At 43.0% G+C, this 16234-nt stretch overlaps 1 protein-coding gene and 1 pseudogene across 1 annotated transcript in view; both read left to right on the top strand.

The window, feature by feature from the left end:
- Nucleotides 1–16234, top strand: part of NUDT3 (nudix hydrolase 3) — an 89215-nt gene that overhangs the window by 34017 nt on the left and 38964 nt on the right. The window contains exon 2 of the mRNA XM_015558682.1: nt 7258–7368. Within this exon, the coding sequence (XP_015414168.1) occupies nt 7258–7368 (111 nt within the window). The remainder of the gene's footprint in view (nt 1–7257; nt 7369–16234) is intronic.
- Nucleotides 3831–5658, top strand: LOC102757664 (annotated as a pseudogene).

The raw sequence follows: 16234 nt of genomic DNA, 5'->3' as shown, positions 1-16234 counted from the left end.
CAGTGTATGCTTAATTTCTAGTTGGTCCTTTTTCATAACCTCGAGGGTCTCACTAGATTTCTTGAGGGTCTCACTAAATTTATCGGCGGTCTCATTAGACTTATTGAGTGTCTTACTAAATTTATTGGCGGTTTCTAGAAAGTTCTTGAAAAACCTTAAAAGTTTGGTTTTGAACTCTATATCCAGTAGTTTGCTTTCCTCCATTTCTGTCATTTGTGTCCTGTTTCTTTGTCTTGGCATTTTTTATGCTTCCGCTGTGTCGATAGAGTCTCTTTCTGTGCTAAGTGTCCAATAGAATGGCTTTCTGTGCTAAGGGTCCAATAGGGCCCAGTGGCTCAGCCTCCCCAATTACCTGAGGTAGACACTCTTGGTGCACCCCCTTGTGGGCTTTGTGCACAGTCTTGTTGTAGTTAAGCCTTGACCTTTGTAGGTAAAACTGGGAGGATTTGACCTCCATGCCAATTGGCTGTGAGAATCAGCTGTATCTGCAGTGGGAGAACTTCTGTGCTGTAGACACCCTTATGGGGCAAGACTTGCTTCAGTGGGGCTTTGGTGCTTACTGAGTCTGCCCCCTGAGTGTGTCCCTTATGGATCTGAGGAGTTGTAATTGGATGGTCCCACTCTGACCACTGGGTACACTGGCTCTTGGATCTAAGGAGGTGCTAATCTAGCCTCTGCCTGAGGCTACCCAGCAGAAGCCAGCTGTAAAGCAATGCAAGTTGCCCTGGGGCCTTGGGGCAGCTGCAATTAGTTAAGTAATTTTCAGATCACAAAGAGCTGGGCCTTTCATATGCAAAAGCCTCCCTGCACGGCTTGGACAGGGCGGGGTCCTAGAGGATCAACAGGGTGGGCGGAGCAAGCAGTATGGCTGCTCTCAGTCCTGCCCTCAGAGGCTCCGGCAATCTCTACGAGTGCCTCTAAGAGAAAGCTGCCCTCGAGTTCCGATCGATGCCAGACAGTCCTGTTTCTCCCGTATGAGTCTGGGTCCCCAGAGACTCGCCCAGAACTGGAGCTCAGAGCCTGAGACTCCCTCCCGATTGAAAACAACAAACGCGCCCTCAGCCACCAGCCCGCTCTCCATGCACCTCCGCACCTTAGTATTTTACTTCCGCACTGCGCCTCCTCTGAGTCTCAGTATGCTTTTCTCTTTCCTTCTAGTTGTGGAATTTCCACTCAGCCAGCCTTCCTGTGGTTCTGGATGATGTCCGTTCCGTCTTTTAGTTGTATTTTTGAAGTGGTTGTTCAAGGAGGCAAACTCCGGTGTTTACCTATGCTGCCATCTTGGTTTCTCTCCAAAGAAGGAAATTGCCCTAACCATCTGATGTTGAGAATTCTCTCATCTTGAAAGCAGGTTTTGGACTGTCTCCACGTGAACCCTAACATCACAAGGCCATAGTAGGTTTACCAGGCTCTTTTGCAAATTAGAAAAAAATACTCCATATGGGAGGGCAAATGAGAAAGAAGTATCTCTTATGCAAGGATAAATTACATTGTTGCTTCTTAAGTAGGAATAGCATTGTGGTGTTTAGGGTCTGCCATCTACAGAAGAGAGATTTCAAGAGACTGTTAAAACATCCCCAGCCTAGTATCACCCAGTACAACAATTTTAAAAGAACAGAACAAGCTGCTATTGGGATCATCTCACACACAGAGGCTTGATAATATTATCATTTACAGAGTATTTCCGGGACCCTTGAGTCCGCAGGCCGACGCTCTATCCACTGAGCCAAACCAGTTTCGGCTTAGTTGTATTTTTAAAGTGGTTGTGTGAGGCAGCAATCTCCAGTGTTTACCTATGCCGTCATCTCGGTTTTTCCTACAAGGAATTTTTTTAAATGTAAGATTCGCCACAGTTATTGGGGAGAATGGGTGTGACAATGATCCCCTTTTTCTTTTATGGAAATATTGTATTATTTTAGCTTTATGACTTAATATTATAAAACTAAGGATAACTGTTTGGAAGGCTGCTCTTCTAAAATATAGACTCCGAAGAAGAAAGTAGTAGCATTGACTCCATTAGCTTTTAAAGAATTTGTGATCTTGAAACTAGTTTTATTTTATTGAGGTGAAGTTTACATAGTATAACATTAAACATTTTATTTTTTTTTTATTTTTTTTTAAATATATTTTATTGATTTTTTACAGAGAGGAAGGGGGAGAGAGAGAGAGTCAGAAACATCGATGAGAGAGAAACATCGATTAGCTGCTTCCTGCACATCTCCTACTGGGGATGTGCCCGCAACCCAGGTACATGCCCTTGACCGGAATCGAACCTGGGACCCTTCAGTCCGCAGGCCGACGCTCTATCCACTGAGCCAAACCGGTTTCGGCAACATTAAACATTTTAAAGTGAACAAGTCAGTGACATTTAGCAACCACCACGTCTATCTAGTTTCAAAACACTTATTCCAAAATAAAACCCTGTATCCATTACTCCCCATTCTTTCCTTCCCCCAGTCCCTGGCAACCACCAATCTGCTTTCTGTCTCTATGGATTTGCCTATCTGTGTGTGTGTGTGTGTGTGTGTGTGTGTGTGTGTGTGTGTGTGTGAGATTGCGCGTGCGCGCACCACGTTTTATTCATTGATTCATTTATTTGAGTTATTTCTACTTTTTGGCTATCTACTAATCCTATGCTCCTATATAATAAAGAGGCAATATGTAAATTGACCATCATACCCTCACAAGATGGCTGCCTATGACCAGGCTGGCAGGGGGTTAGTGAGGGACAACTAAACAACTGAACAAGCAGGTTGTGTGGGGCGACCAGGCCAGCAGGGGGGTCAGTTGGGGGTGATTAGGCTGGCAGGAGGGCAGTGAAGGGGCAATCAGGCCAGCAGGCATAGGCAGTTAGGGGTGATCAGGCTTGTAGGGGGGCAGGTAGGGGTGACCAGGACAGCAGGCAGGTGAGCAGTTAGGCGCCAGTGGTCCAGATTTGTGAGAGGGATGTCCGACTGCTGGTATGGCTAATATGCAAAGTGTCCCCTCGGGAGTTTGACCAAGAGACCGGAGTTTGATCCTTCGCTATGACCTGTGCTGACCACCAGGGGTTGGCACGGAACGAAGGAAGGCCCCAGCCGGCAGCTTGAAAGCCCTGATTGACTCTGATCACCAGCCAGGCCTAGGGACCCTACCTATGTACGAATTCAGTGCACTGGGTCTCTAATTGTGAATGTTCCCATGAACATTTGTGTGTGTAAGTGTTTGAGTACCTGTTTTCAATTCTTTGGGGTTTTCTGTTATGAGAGGAATTGCTAGATCATATGGTAATTTTATGTTTAACGTTTTAAAGAGCCACCAAACTGTTTTCCGCAGCGCCTGAACTATTTTACATTCCTGCCAGCAGTGTATTCGGGTTCTAATTTCTCTATATCCTCTCAGTGCTTGTTATTTTTAAAATTATAGCCATTCTAGTGGGTGTGAAGTGGAATCTCATGGTGGTTTTACTTTGCACTTCCCTAGTGCCTAATGATGTTGCATCTTTTCATGTGCCTGTTTGCTGTCTATATGTTTCCTTTGGATAAATGAGGTTTGTTGTTGAGCTGTATGGGTTCTGTACATATTTTGGATATTTTACCCTTATCAGGTAGATGACTTGCAAATATTTCCTCCCACTCTGTAGGTAATCTTTTCACATTCTTAATAATGTTCCTTGATGCACAGAAATTTTTAATTTTGATGAAGTTCTGTTTATCTAACAAAGGAGAAATCCTTTGTTGCTCATGCTTGTGGTGTCATGTCTGAGATGAATTAAAAATCATGAAGGTTTATCCCCATTTTATAGTTTTAGCTCTTATATTTAAGTTGTTGGCCCTTTTTGTATATTATGAAACAGGAGTCCAGTGAGGGCTCTTAAAAACAAAATTTCAGGCAACTTTTTGGCTACTTCTCGAATCTCTGTCTGGTCCAGCCTTCTCGCCTCCATTCTAGCCTCTACCCAGTCCACAAGGGTGACCCAGAAGACCTACAAGGTGTCCACCTCTGGCCTCGGGCCTTCAGCAGCCACTCAATTCAAGTGGGCCTGGTACCCACATAAGCTTATTGACCTTTTCCAAGGTGGGCGGCAGCTACCGGATTGGCCTGGGTTCCAGCATGAATCTCGCTGGGGATTATGGCGGAGCTGGGAGTATAGAGAGCATCACAGCTCTCCAAGTGAACCAGAGTCTGCTGAGCCCTCTGAAGCTGGAGGTGAACTCCAACATCCAGGCCCGTGTGCAACCAGGAGAAGGAGCAGATCAACAGCCTCAAAAAGTTTGCTTCCTTCAGTGATAAGGTGCGGAGCCTGGAGCAGCAGAATAAGATTCTGAGATCAAGTGCAACCTCCTACAGCAGCAGAAGACGACTCGCAGTAACATGAACATGTTTGAGAACTATCAACAGCCTTCAGCGGCGTTGGCCCAGGAGAAACTGAGTCTAGAGGTGGAGTTTGGTGACGTGCAGGGGCTGGTGGAGGACTTGAAGAATAAGTAGGAGGATGAGATTAGCAAGCACACAGAGATGGAGAATGAATTTGTCTTCATCAGGAAGAATATGGATGTAGCTTACACAAACAAGGTAGAGCTGGAGTCCTGCCTGGAAGGACTGACTGATGAGATCAACTTCAGGCAGCTGTATGAAGGGGAGACTGGCTAGTTGAAGGCCCCGATCTCCGACATGTCTGTGGTACTGTCCATGGGCAACAACCACTCCCTGGACCTATATGGCATCATTGCAGAGGTCAAAGCTCAGTAGGAGGAGATGGCTAATTGCAGCCAATCCGAGGCTGAGACCATGAACTGGATCAAGTGTGAGGAGCTGGGAAGCACAGGCATGACAAAGACTGAGAGAGAATCATTGATTGGCTGCCTCCTGCATACCCCCTACTGGGGATTGAGCCCACAATCCGGGCATGTGCCCTTGACTGGAATTGAACCTGACACCCTTCAGTCTGCAGGCCTACTGGGCCAGAATGGCTAGGGCAAGACTAAGATTCCTGAGATGAACCAGAACATCAGCCAACTCCAGGCTGAGATCGAGGGCCTCAAAAGCCAGAAGACTTCCCTGGAGGCTGCTATCGCTGATGCTGATGCGCATGGGGAGCTAGCTGTCCGGGATGCTCAGGCCAAGGTGGCTGAGCTGGAAGCCACTCAGAACTGGCAGCTGTGTGAGTACCAGGAGGAGCACATGGACGTCAGGCTGGCCCTGGGCATGGAGATTGCCACCTATACCAAGCTGCTGGATGGTGAGAAGAACCAGCTGGAGAGTCGGATTCAGAACCTGAGTGTCCATACCAACACCACCACTCGCTATCAGATGGGCTGAGCCTGGCTTATCGGAACCTCAGCTATGGCCTGGGCTTTCAGCCCAGCTTGGGCACTGGCAGCGGTCCTGGCTCCTTCAGCCGCACCAGCACCAGCTCCTTCAGAATGGTGGTTGTGGAGAAGATTGAGACCCTGATGGGAAGCTGGTGTCTAAGTCATTGGATGTCCTGTCCAAGTGACTGACTACTGTGGCCCTGTCCTCCAAGCCTGTGGAAAAAGCTGTGCAGGGGACAGCCCCTTGGGGTAGGGTAGTTTACTGCCTGGGGGACCGCCTCTTACCCATGCCCCTAACTAAAAGCCAAATCAAGTGGTTTTTTTCCGAAATAAAGTCTCAGCTGGGTCTGCCAACCCTAAAAAAGTGATAATAATAAAATAAAAATTTCATGAAACCTCCACATTGTACTTTTAATATCTCTTGGTTTAAACATATATACATATCAACCAAAAGCCACTGTGGATTTTCTTTTCTTTTGCATTGTATTAATCAGAGCAGAAGTTACATATATTTAAAAAAATAGTACTTGTAAGTATAGCACATTTTCTCAGTCCATAGGCTATATATTGGTGGCTATATATGGATTCATGAATTTACTTCTTGTAACTCTTTGGTCCCCTTAGGCGTGCAGATCACAGATTTTGTAGAGGAGCATCAGAATATCTATGATGACAGGTAGTAAGGGGATTAAGGATGACGAAAAGGGTAAAATTTCCAAGACCTCATAGAATCAGAGACCCCAAAGGGGAGAGAGGAGATGACTGGAAGGTAGGTAACTGGAAGTCAGTGGTGGAATCTGTAAAGGCTACAGAGGAAGTAGTATTTCTTTTAGGCAACAAAGATGACAACAGAGTAGAAGTTAAGTGCTGAGGGTGGACTAGAGTGAAGTGGTAGGTAAGGAATATGGTTTGCGATATTTTAGTCAGATGATATTCAACATACATGCTTCAAGTTTCTGAGCCATGCCCTGTATATGGTTTGCAATAAGGATGGAGGCTCAAAAGACATCATCAGAAAGTGATGGTTTAGGGAGCAGTTGAGGATTCCTTTAGTTTTAGAAATAATGCCAACCCAACTCTACTCCCAAATGAGTGCAGCTAACTTTGTTGAGCATGTGTCCCAGAGAGGGGTAAGGAAGAGGGACTAGGGAAATTCCAGATTTTATTTTAGCTTTGACTAAAATGCTGGTTGGGGGGGCTGTGGGGGCCGGGGAGAGGTCAATGGGGGAAAAAGGAGACATATGTAATACTATATGTAATACTTTAAACAATAAAGAATTTTAAATAAATAATAAATAAAATGCTGGTTAAGTTTGAATTAGTAAACTGAATTCTATATCAATATTTATGTGTCTTGTGTACTTTGCTTTTCACTTCTTAATAAATTTCCTAGTAAAAAATTTCAGTTTTATCTCAGCTGAAAGCATGATGAAAAGAAATATTCTACATTTCATGCAGATGAGAGAATTAGGTTTTCAGTGCACACGTAGGGCCTAGGGTGGCACGTTGTATGGGCCTGTGGCCATCTGATGGAGCAGGAGCTAGGACACAGAAGGGAAGGTGTTGGGACTGTGGTAGCAACCTTGGCTAAGGCGTCTTTCCTTCTGGCCAGCCCTTCACAGCACTCACAAGCTCATCATAGACAATCTCTATTTTTTGTCAGCTCTGTGTCCAGTGGGTTTAGAGAAAGGAATGAAGGAGGGGATGGATGGAACAATGGACAGAATCCGAAGGGAAAGCAGGGGTAATGGCGATTGGTTTAGATGCCCTCCTGCTTTTGCTAGGTGGATGGCCTACCTTTTCAAAGAGAAATGAAAGCTGCCTTTGCCTTGCAAGAAGTGATTTGGAGAGGTATAAACAAAGGGGTCTAAGGTATTTTTACTTTTATGGCGTTTAAACTCTGAATTTGTATGAATGTATCTTTTGAGTTTTTAACCACCCATGTGACCTGTGTGATTTCCAGGTGCTACTGGTGAGCAGTAGTCGCCATCCAGACCGGTGGATTGTCCCTGGAGGAGGCATGGAGCCTGAGGAGGAGCCGAGCGTGGCAGCAGTCCGGGAAGTCTGCGAGGAGGTATGCACTGAGAAAAAAGAGCACGGCGTACCCTGTAATCGCGAACCTATGTGTCTGATAAACATACTGATGATCATAGAAAGAAGGCATTTGACAGTTACCATGTGCCTTCTTGATTAAAGAGGAGATCAGGTTGTGACGTGGTAGTGTTTATCAGGCACCCCTCTACGCAGGAAGGGTTCTCACAGAGTCACTGTATCTAATTATACTAGACAGCCCTCTGATTTCCTGGGGGTCTCTTCCAGTGTGGCAACTCTTACCTGTGGCAGAAGATCAGGAATCAAATAGTTCATCAGCCCTAAGAACTGAGAAGAGCAGGCAGCCTTGGTATACATGGCTCATTCTCATTAGCCTTTGGATGAGGAGGTGGCAGCCCTTTTTCTCCTGTGCTCCCTGGGTCCTGGCTGTTGAGCAGTGGCTAAAGCAACACTTCTGTTAGCCAGAAGCTGTTAATGGTACAGCTCGAGAGATAACAGTATCTTTTTTATTTTTTTTTAGTCAGATGATATTCAACGTACATGCTTCAAGTTTCTGAGCCATGCCTTGTATATCTAACTAGATACTCTAGAATAAGTAGTCAGAAGTAAAGCCTTAGACCAGGGGTGGGCAAACTTTTTGACTCGAGGGCCACCATGGGTTCTTAAACTGGACCGGAGGGCCGGAACAAAAGCATGGATGGAGTGTTTGTGTGAACTAATATACATTCAAAGTAAACATCATTACATAAAAGGGTACGGCCTTTTTTTTTTTTTTTTTTTTTTTTTTTAGTTTTATTCATTTCAAACGGGCCGGATCCGGCCCGCGGGCTGTAGTTTGCCCACGACTGCCTTTGACCCTTACTCCCCTACTTCAAGAGCTTACAGTTAGGTTGTAGAAACTGAGAGATTGCAATTCAAAACCAGGAGGAAGGAACTAATGTTACTCCACAGTTTCTTGTGGCAACACCATCCTCTGCTCTGCTTCTGTTATCTCAGTTAGATTCCTAATTGGTGGTATAAGTTTCATGACCCCCATTTACTTCCCCTCACCACCGTGTTTTAGATCCATTTCCTTGTTCCACAGGGGATGTAATACTGATTCTAAGAACATATAAAATAGCACTTAGAACAGGTCTAAATTCTACACTTCTTTTGCCTTACCCTGAAAGTTACTTCTCTCATCAAGTCTTTGTGATCCCCCCCAGTAGATTTGTTCTTCTTGCGTGTCCATTGCAGTCTGTACTTCCAGCATCATGGTGTCTGTCATCCTTTATTGGTACTGCTTGCTGTCTTCTGTGCTAGACTTGATGCTCTGTGTAATCAGGTACCATTCTCTCTTGCTCACTGTTGAATCCCAGGGCTTAACACAAAGCAAGTGCTTAAGAAAATATAATTTTTTCGCCCTGACTGGTGACTCAGTGGTTAGAGCATTGACCTACTCACCAGAGGGTTTCGGGTTTGATTCTTGGTCAAGGGCACATATCTGAGTTGCAGGTCTGATCCCTACCTCAGGTCAGGGTGTGTGTGAGAGGCAAGCAATTGATATGTCCCTTTCACACTGATGTTTCTCTCTCTCTTTCTCTTCTCTCTCTCTCTCCACTCCTCCCCCCTTCCACTCTCTCTAAAAATGAATGGAAAAAATATCCTCACTCCTTGGGTGAGGATTAAAAAAAGAAAAGAAAATACAATTTTTGTATTTTACAGTTTTACTGTTATTGAAGTGACAACTGGAGCAGCCACATAAATGCACTTTCAGGTTGTTAGGAGGAAGTGTATCTACCAGTCCTTCAGTTAAATGAGGAAGAAAATAACAGTGTCCAGCACCTGCCCAGCCAGGCTGTGTAGAGATGAAAGCATGGGTCACCGTGTACAGGCGGGGCTCGCTCATGGTGGGCGGATGACAGTGGGGATGTCTGTAGCTCAGGCAGCCTGATCACTGCACCCATGGCCCAATCCCTCGCTTCCACTGTGAAGGAGCTGACTTCTTAACCGCATCTCAGTCTCCTGGCTCCTGCTTGCCACTTTTCGTTCTGTATTTTTCCTCCCTGTGCACCACTCATCTGTCAGTTGATTCTGTGTATCTCACTTTCAGTCTTCCCAAGAGAGGATCTGATTGGTGTTGCCTAGTTACAACTGTTGGGCAAAGCTGCCAGGCCACCTCATCAGCTTCTGCCCGTTTTAAAGATGTCTGCCGTACCTTTGCCCAGTTGCTTATTTCTTACTAGAGACCTGGTGCATGAATTTGTGCATGGATGGGGTCTGGGCCGGCCAGGGGGAAGGGCCTCGGACATTGCTGGCCAGCCCCGCCCCCTGGTCAAACTCCCGGTCGAAGGGACAGTTTGCATATTAGCCTTTTATTGTATAGGATTCCTCTAGCTGTGCTGAGAGTGGCAAGTTCATGTGCTATGTAAGCAGAGCAATCTGTGCTTAGGTACTATCTACAGCAGCTTTCCCAGGGGTCCTGTATATGTAGTGAAAAGATATTTGCTATCACAGGAAAATGTTTGTGACCCATTCCCAAGTGACCAAGGCAGGCTACAAAACAGCATTTATGACATGAAACCATATAATGGGGAAGAAATGTGTATGTAACCTTTTGTGTAGAAAGAATAGAAACCCTGCTTATACACTTACTATATGCTAAGCTCTGTTCTCAGCATTTTGCAAATATTGCCTCACTTAATGCTTATCAGACCCTATAAGATAGGAACTGTTTTTACTTACATTTTACAGATGAGAAAAAACTGAGGTTCCATGCAATTAAATGGTTGTCCACACAAATTGTGCCCAGCTATGTGTGCTCAGTGCTTCACGTAAGATCTGCATCTGGAGTATCTGGTCTCGTACCCACACTCCTTCGCTGTGCTCCTCGAAAGAATGTTCACCCACATGTTCACAGTGGTTACCTTTCGGTTCGTTCATAGATTATCAACTTCTGCATTGAACATGTATTTACTCCGTTACCAGAAAAATTATCTGTATGAACAGTTTATCTTCACATTGTCAGGCCTCAGTACCATTAAACTCAAGCTTTTCTAAGCTTTGTTCACCCAGCTGAAGTTTCAGCATAGTGGCTGAACTTCCAAAACAGGTAAATCTGTAGAACTTGAAATATTAGCAATCACATCAAAGACCTAAAATATTCCCTTTTATAAACTGGCCTCCACGTAGTCAGTTGCTTATAGTCAAAATCCTACTATAGTGACCCTCAAAGGGTCAGAGGGGGAGGCTTTGTCCCGGGCCAGGCCGGGGCCTTGGCAGCGTGCATCTGTAGCCCAGGGCAGCAAAGGCTGCAGGAGCCAGCCACGTGGCACTCTCTGTCATAAAAAAGGAAAGCACCTCTTTGTGTGGTTTTCAGAGCTGTTCTTTCTTGCTGGTTCAGTGGGAAAGGTAAAACTGTTGGCTGACAGGGTGAAAAGGGAGAAGCTGGGTCTGCTGTCTTCTGTTCATGGTACATGTCCATTTCTTTTACCCAGTCTCACCTCAGCCAGACCAAGAGCATTATTACAAAAATACAGAACATCTGAAAACTGAAACAGAAGGAGAAAATTATGTGCGTACCTCCAACTGCATTCTCTTCAAGGATGACATTTCCTTGTACCTGGGCAAGGCCATATCCACAGGATCATTTCTAGAATATAAACTATGAGGTATTTGTAGGTAGCCTGATAATTAACCTGAGACATAGGCCTCGCTTAAACAAATAAAAGGTAGCTTGTTCTCTGACTTCCTCACTGTGTCCTAATACCACACTTCTCTACCGCCGCTCTGGCTCTTACCACTTGTTCCTCTGCCATATAAACTCACCATCTTAGAGATTTCTTCAGTTTAGTGATGGGTCCTTACGTTTCCCTGTACTTTGGTGCCCTCCCTCAAGTTGTACATAAAGTAAAAATATCACAGCATTTTTTATGTAATTCACTTTCATTTAAAAAAGTTTTTTGTATGTCTGGATGCCTTAGGAGTTCAGCGCTGCTTTATAATTTTCTCTAACTTTACTAATCCTATGTCAGCCTATCAAGAATTTATTGTAACTCTTTATTTTTTGTTTGTTAATCCTCACTAAGGATATTTTTTCCATTGATTTTTAGAGAGAGTGGAAGGGAGAGGGAGGGGGAAGGGAGGGAGGGAGGGAGAGAGAGAGAGAGAGAGAGAGAAACATTGATGTGAGAGACACAGTGATTGGTTACCTCCTGCATGCACCCTGACTGGGGCCCAGGGATCGATCCTGCAACTGAGGTACATGCCCTGGACCAGAATCAAACTTGTGATCCTTCAGTCCAAGGGCTGATGCTCTAACCACTGAGAAACCAGCCAGGGCTTGTAACCCTTCTTGATCTCCTTTGTATTTTCATCTAAGAACATGGAAAACTCCATAGTGAACTTTATTTTTAAAATCTGTGCTTTTTATCCCAGTTCCTGTACTGTGTGTTCCCTGTTCCTGAAAATAAATGGTTATACTCTTTTATATGTATCATAGCAACCAGAAATCTCCAAAGGGTATCTCAAAATGTCTCTAATTAGGGAAGCAGTTTTTCCTGTCTCTTGTTATACACAAGTAGAATATTTAAAAAGCCTGTGACTACTTGGGAATAGTTTAAGATACAATTTTGTTAACCTTTTTTAGCTCATAAGTGTTTGACTTTATTTGAAATGGAGAAAAAAGTGAAGGCTCTGTATGACTGTGTTATATTTTCAACTTTACAGTCTGAATAGTTGTGAATGGAAGGTGGGGCTAAGGTTTCACAGAATTTATTAGGAAAATAACATGATTTTTTAAAAAATCCAGAACTTTAATCACAAAATATATGTCATAATATATTAAGAGTATTTTCAACCATTTCAACATGATAAAATAGGGGGAAGTAATGTTGTAGACCAGAGGCCTCCAGCTCCTAAGCTTGTAGGGAAGGGCGGGCCGTTGGCAGTGGTGTATCTCTGACAAAGTGAGGAGAGCCTGCCCTGGTCAGATGGAGGTGGAACCTGCTCAGGCTCAGCCAGTCGTTGTCATGTGGCAGTTAAGGCCCAGTTCGGCTCGGATGTTTCAAGAGAAACTTGAAAGCTGGGTTCTCATGCAAGAGCTCCTGATCTTTCAATGTAGGTGACTAATTTTACAAAGATTGTTAATTAACATAAAGTTTGCATATAGATAAAAAGAAACAGCAACAGTAGTACTAAAAGACCCATAATGAAAACAACCAAAAGATGTGTTTTGTTTTGTTTTGTTTTGTTTTTCAATATATTTTATTGATTTTTTTATGGAAGAGGAAGGGAGAGGGACAGAGTTAGAAACATTGATCAGCTGCCTCCTGCACACCCCCTACTGGGGATATGCCCACAACCAAGGTACATGCCCTTGACCAGAATTGAATCTGGGACCCTTTAGTCTGCAGGTCGACGCTCTATCTACTGAGCCAAACCGGTTAGGGCAAAGATGGGTTCTTAATTTGGTGGATGAGCTGTGCTCCAGATTTTTACTTTATTTTTTATCTGTAAACTAAGCTCCAACTTCTTAGAAGAACAGAGTTTGCTTTTAATCTCCTAAATAAGTTCAGGCAAATAAACATTTTTAACCTTGGGAATATTTCACTGTTTAATGAATTGTTAATATGAGAAAATATATCCAGATGTAAATTACTACAAATCAAAAGAGATCACAAATCAACCCCATTCGTTTGTTGAAAAGCAGGCTTTATTTAGAAAACATTCTCTGAATTTCCATTATTTAATTTGTAATGAATTTTAAATCACATAAATATGAATATTAATAACAGTGTACATGTATGGCTATTTGTACCTATAGATTTATATTAAAAATAAGTACAAAAATAGGAAAAAATTTCCTATATGTTTGAAATTGTTGAAAATAAAAAGTTTGGCAGAAAATAGCCATAAATATGTATCGTGTCAAACATATTCAAGATCTTGAGGAGGAAACTATGAATTACAACAATATGGTGAACACTACTTTCCCTAAGATAAATTGTGTTTTTGTAAGTACTACCATGTCTTTATTTTTACTTGGTAAGAAGATGTATTTTTAACTCCTTTAGTGACCACATTAAAAGACAATTATGTCTTTTAATATATTATATATAATGACTAGAGGCCTGGTGCATGAAATTTGTGCACGGGTAGGGTCCCTAGACCTGGCTGGCATCGGGGCTAATCTGTGGGGCAATTGACGGGGCGATTGGGAGGCCCCCTGCTGGCACCTGCCTTGGCCAGCCTGGGGGCTGCGGGCTGGGGGCAACTCCTGCGTTGAGCGTCTGACCCCTGGTAGTCAGTGTGCATCATAGCAACCAGTTGTGCCAGTCATTCTGCCCTTCGGTCGATTTTTATATTAGGCTTTTATTATATAGGATCTTATTCTGATGATTTATTATTTTAATAATTTAATGGGAGATATGATTTAAAACTTCAGTAAAGCCTTTGTTCACCTAACATAAACATACATATATATTTGTGTGTAGAAGCATCTTTATTCTGCCCTCCTAGGAAAAGCATATGCACAAAAATATAACAAAAGAAATTAAGAGCTTTTCCTTAAGAAAAATAATTTTGACTCTATAAAATGAACAGTGAAATTGTACCAGGTCTGAGTGTGGACGCTGGTGTGAGGCTGTTTTATGTTAGAGGACAGGATGAATCCCCCAGATCTCTGGCAAAGGGCCTTAAATAAGTCATATTGAATCTCTTGTTTCTGGCAGCTGAGAATTAGAAAGGGCCTTTCCGCTCAGTTACAATTCAGGATGAAAGGAGACCTTGGCAAAGACACTACCCGCTGTGAAGGGACTGGCGAGGTGCTGTGAGGTCCTGTGCTCAGCTTTTGCTCTGTGCTCTCATGGCCGAGAGTGTAATTCAACTCTGGCCCCAGAGCAAGGAGGCCTCTTCTTTCAGGAGAGGCGCCTCTGCTACTCCTGGGTCACTTCCATGGTTACTTCTAGAATCGATCATAAAGTGAAAATTTTTAAGTGGGTACTCTTGGCTTTATGGAAAGTTGTATTCAAAAGGTATTACATATTTGTGTTCATTACCATTTTAGTTTAAATATATAGGTGCTTTTGACTAGGAATTTCCATTAGAGTTGTTTGTAAAATTTTTCACCTTAAAAATAGAAACAGTATAATCTGAACAGGGCTCTTATTCTGAGGGCTTTTACTAGCACTTAGTGCTGTTGCTAGTGTAGCCAGTTTGATTTCTTGATTAGCTGGTGATTACTGTAGCTTGCCATTTTTATGTTTACAAAAGCAACATGTTCCTGGCAGAATGAAACACAAAGATGATGGTTTATCACCATAATTCCATGGCTGATTTTTCTCATTTTTAATGATTATGAAAAATTTCAAATATATTTTTAAAAATATATATTTTGATTTCAGAGAGGAAGGGAGAGAGAGAGAGAAATATCAATGATGAGAGAGAATCATTGATCGGCTGCCTCCTGCACGCCCCACACTGGGGATCGAGCCCACAATGTGGGCGTTACCCTCACCAGGAATTGAACCATGACCTACTAGTTCATAGGTCGATGCTCAACCACTGAGCCACACCAGCTGGGCTGGAGAATGTTACTTAGAAACCAAGGTTAGGGTACTAGGTATATTCACTGTTACTGGGATGTGATTGCTCCTAGATCCTTTGAATGGACAGCAATAGAAAGCATTTTAAAAGAAAAATCATAATTTCATGTTACTATTTCTATTTCAAATTTGACATTTTAGGTTTTAGCTTAAGCCGTAGCCGGTTTTGCTCAGTGTATAGCGCGTCGGTCTGCGGACTGAAGGGTCCCGGGTTTGATTCCAGTCAAGGACACATGCCCGGTTGCTGGCTCGATCCCCAGTGGGGGGCATGCAGGAGGCAGCTAATCAATGATTCTCTCATCATTGAGGTTTCTATCTCTCTCTCCTTCTCCCTTCCTCTCTGAAATCAATAAAAATATATATATATTTAAAAGTTACCTTTTAAAAAAAGGTTTTATCTTTTTTATGTTTGTATCTTTTTTCAGTAACATTGATTTCAGTAACATTATTTGCTTTGTGTTATAAATAATATGAATATATTTGCATTATGGATATTATGAGGAGAAGCAGTATAGAGCCTGTGAGTGTATTCTAAGCTATTTAATGTGAACCTGTTGATTTTAGGGAGGAATACTGGTAGGGGTAGAATAGAATGATTAGCCCTTGGTGCTAATTTGGATTATTTAGGAATTGGATCTAGGTTGGTGTGAATTGGTGGTAAATGGACAGTCAATATTAAAAAGCAAGTAATTGGCATCAACAAGAGAGTAGCATGTCGCGTGCGTGCATGTATGTGTGTATCTGGATTACAGTTTGATTCAGGCATAAAAATAGTAAAACAGATTAGGAAATACAACCTAAGAACTGTGTAGAGGGGTTTTGTATTGCTTCTGTTTAGACCTTTGACCTGTAGGTACCCTTTATTGCATGGATTGATGAGGATGTGAGCATTACATGGCAAAAACCGTGTTATACACAGCTAGCCATTCTCTACCTCTCCTACAATTGCGAATGATTGCTTAGAGTGGTTCTCAACCTTGTCAAACTTGATACCTCCTTTCTATAGTAAATTAATCAATTAGCTAATTGATTAATTTATATATAATTTTATAGGCATTTATTTTATCCTTATAGAAGCAGTCTCCTGTATTAATGTTCATAGACTAGAAAAAAATTGAGTTCTAGGCTCAGATAGTTAAACCAGATTTTACACATAAATGTGTGGCAGAATTTTGAAAAGAAGTCTTGGGTGAGGCCGTCCTCCTTATGCAGAATATCTAGCACTCCTGGTTCCTTCCTATTTGCCAGTGCTTCCTTCCCTCATCCCAGGACCAAACACACTCGCACACAATTCCGTAGTGCTCC

The sequence above is a fragment of the Myotis davidii genome, unplaced genomic scaffold (assembly GCF_000327345.1).
Source record: "Myotis davidii unplaced genomic scaffold, ASM32734v1 scaffold1073, whole genome shotgun sequence".
In the NCBI taxonomy this organism is placed as follows: Eukaryota; Metazoa; Chordata; class Mammalia; order Chiroptera; family Vespertilionidae; genus Myotis; species Myotis davidii.
The sequence above is the reverse complement of the archived record's forward strand: the minus strand, read 5'-3'. Positions and strand labels throughout refer to the sequence as shown.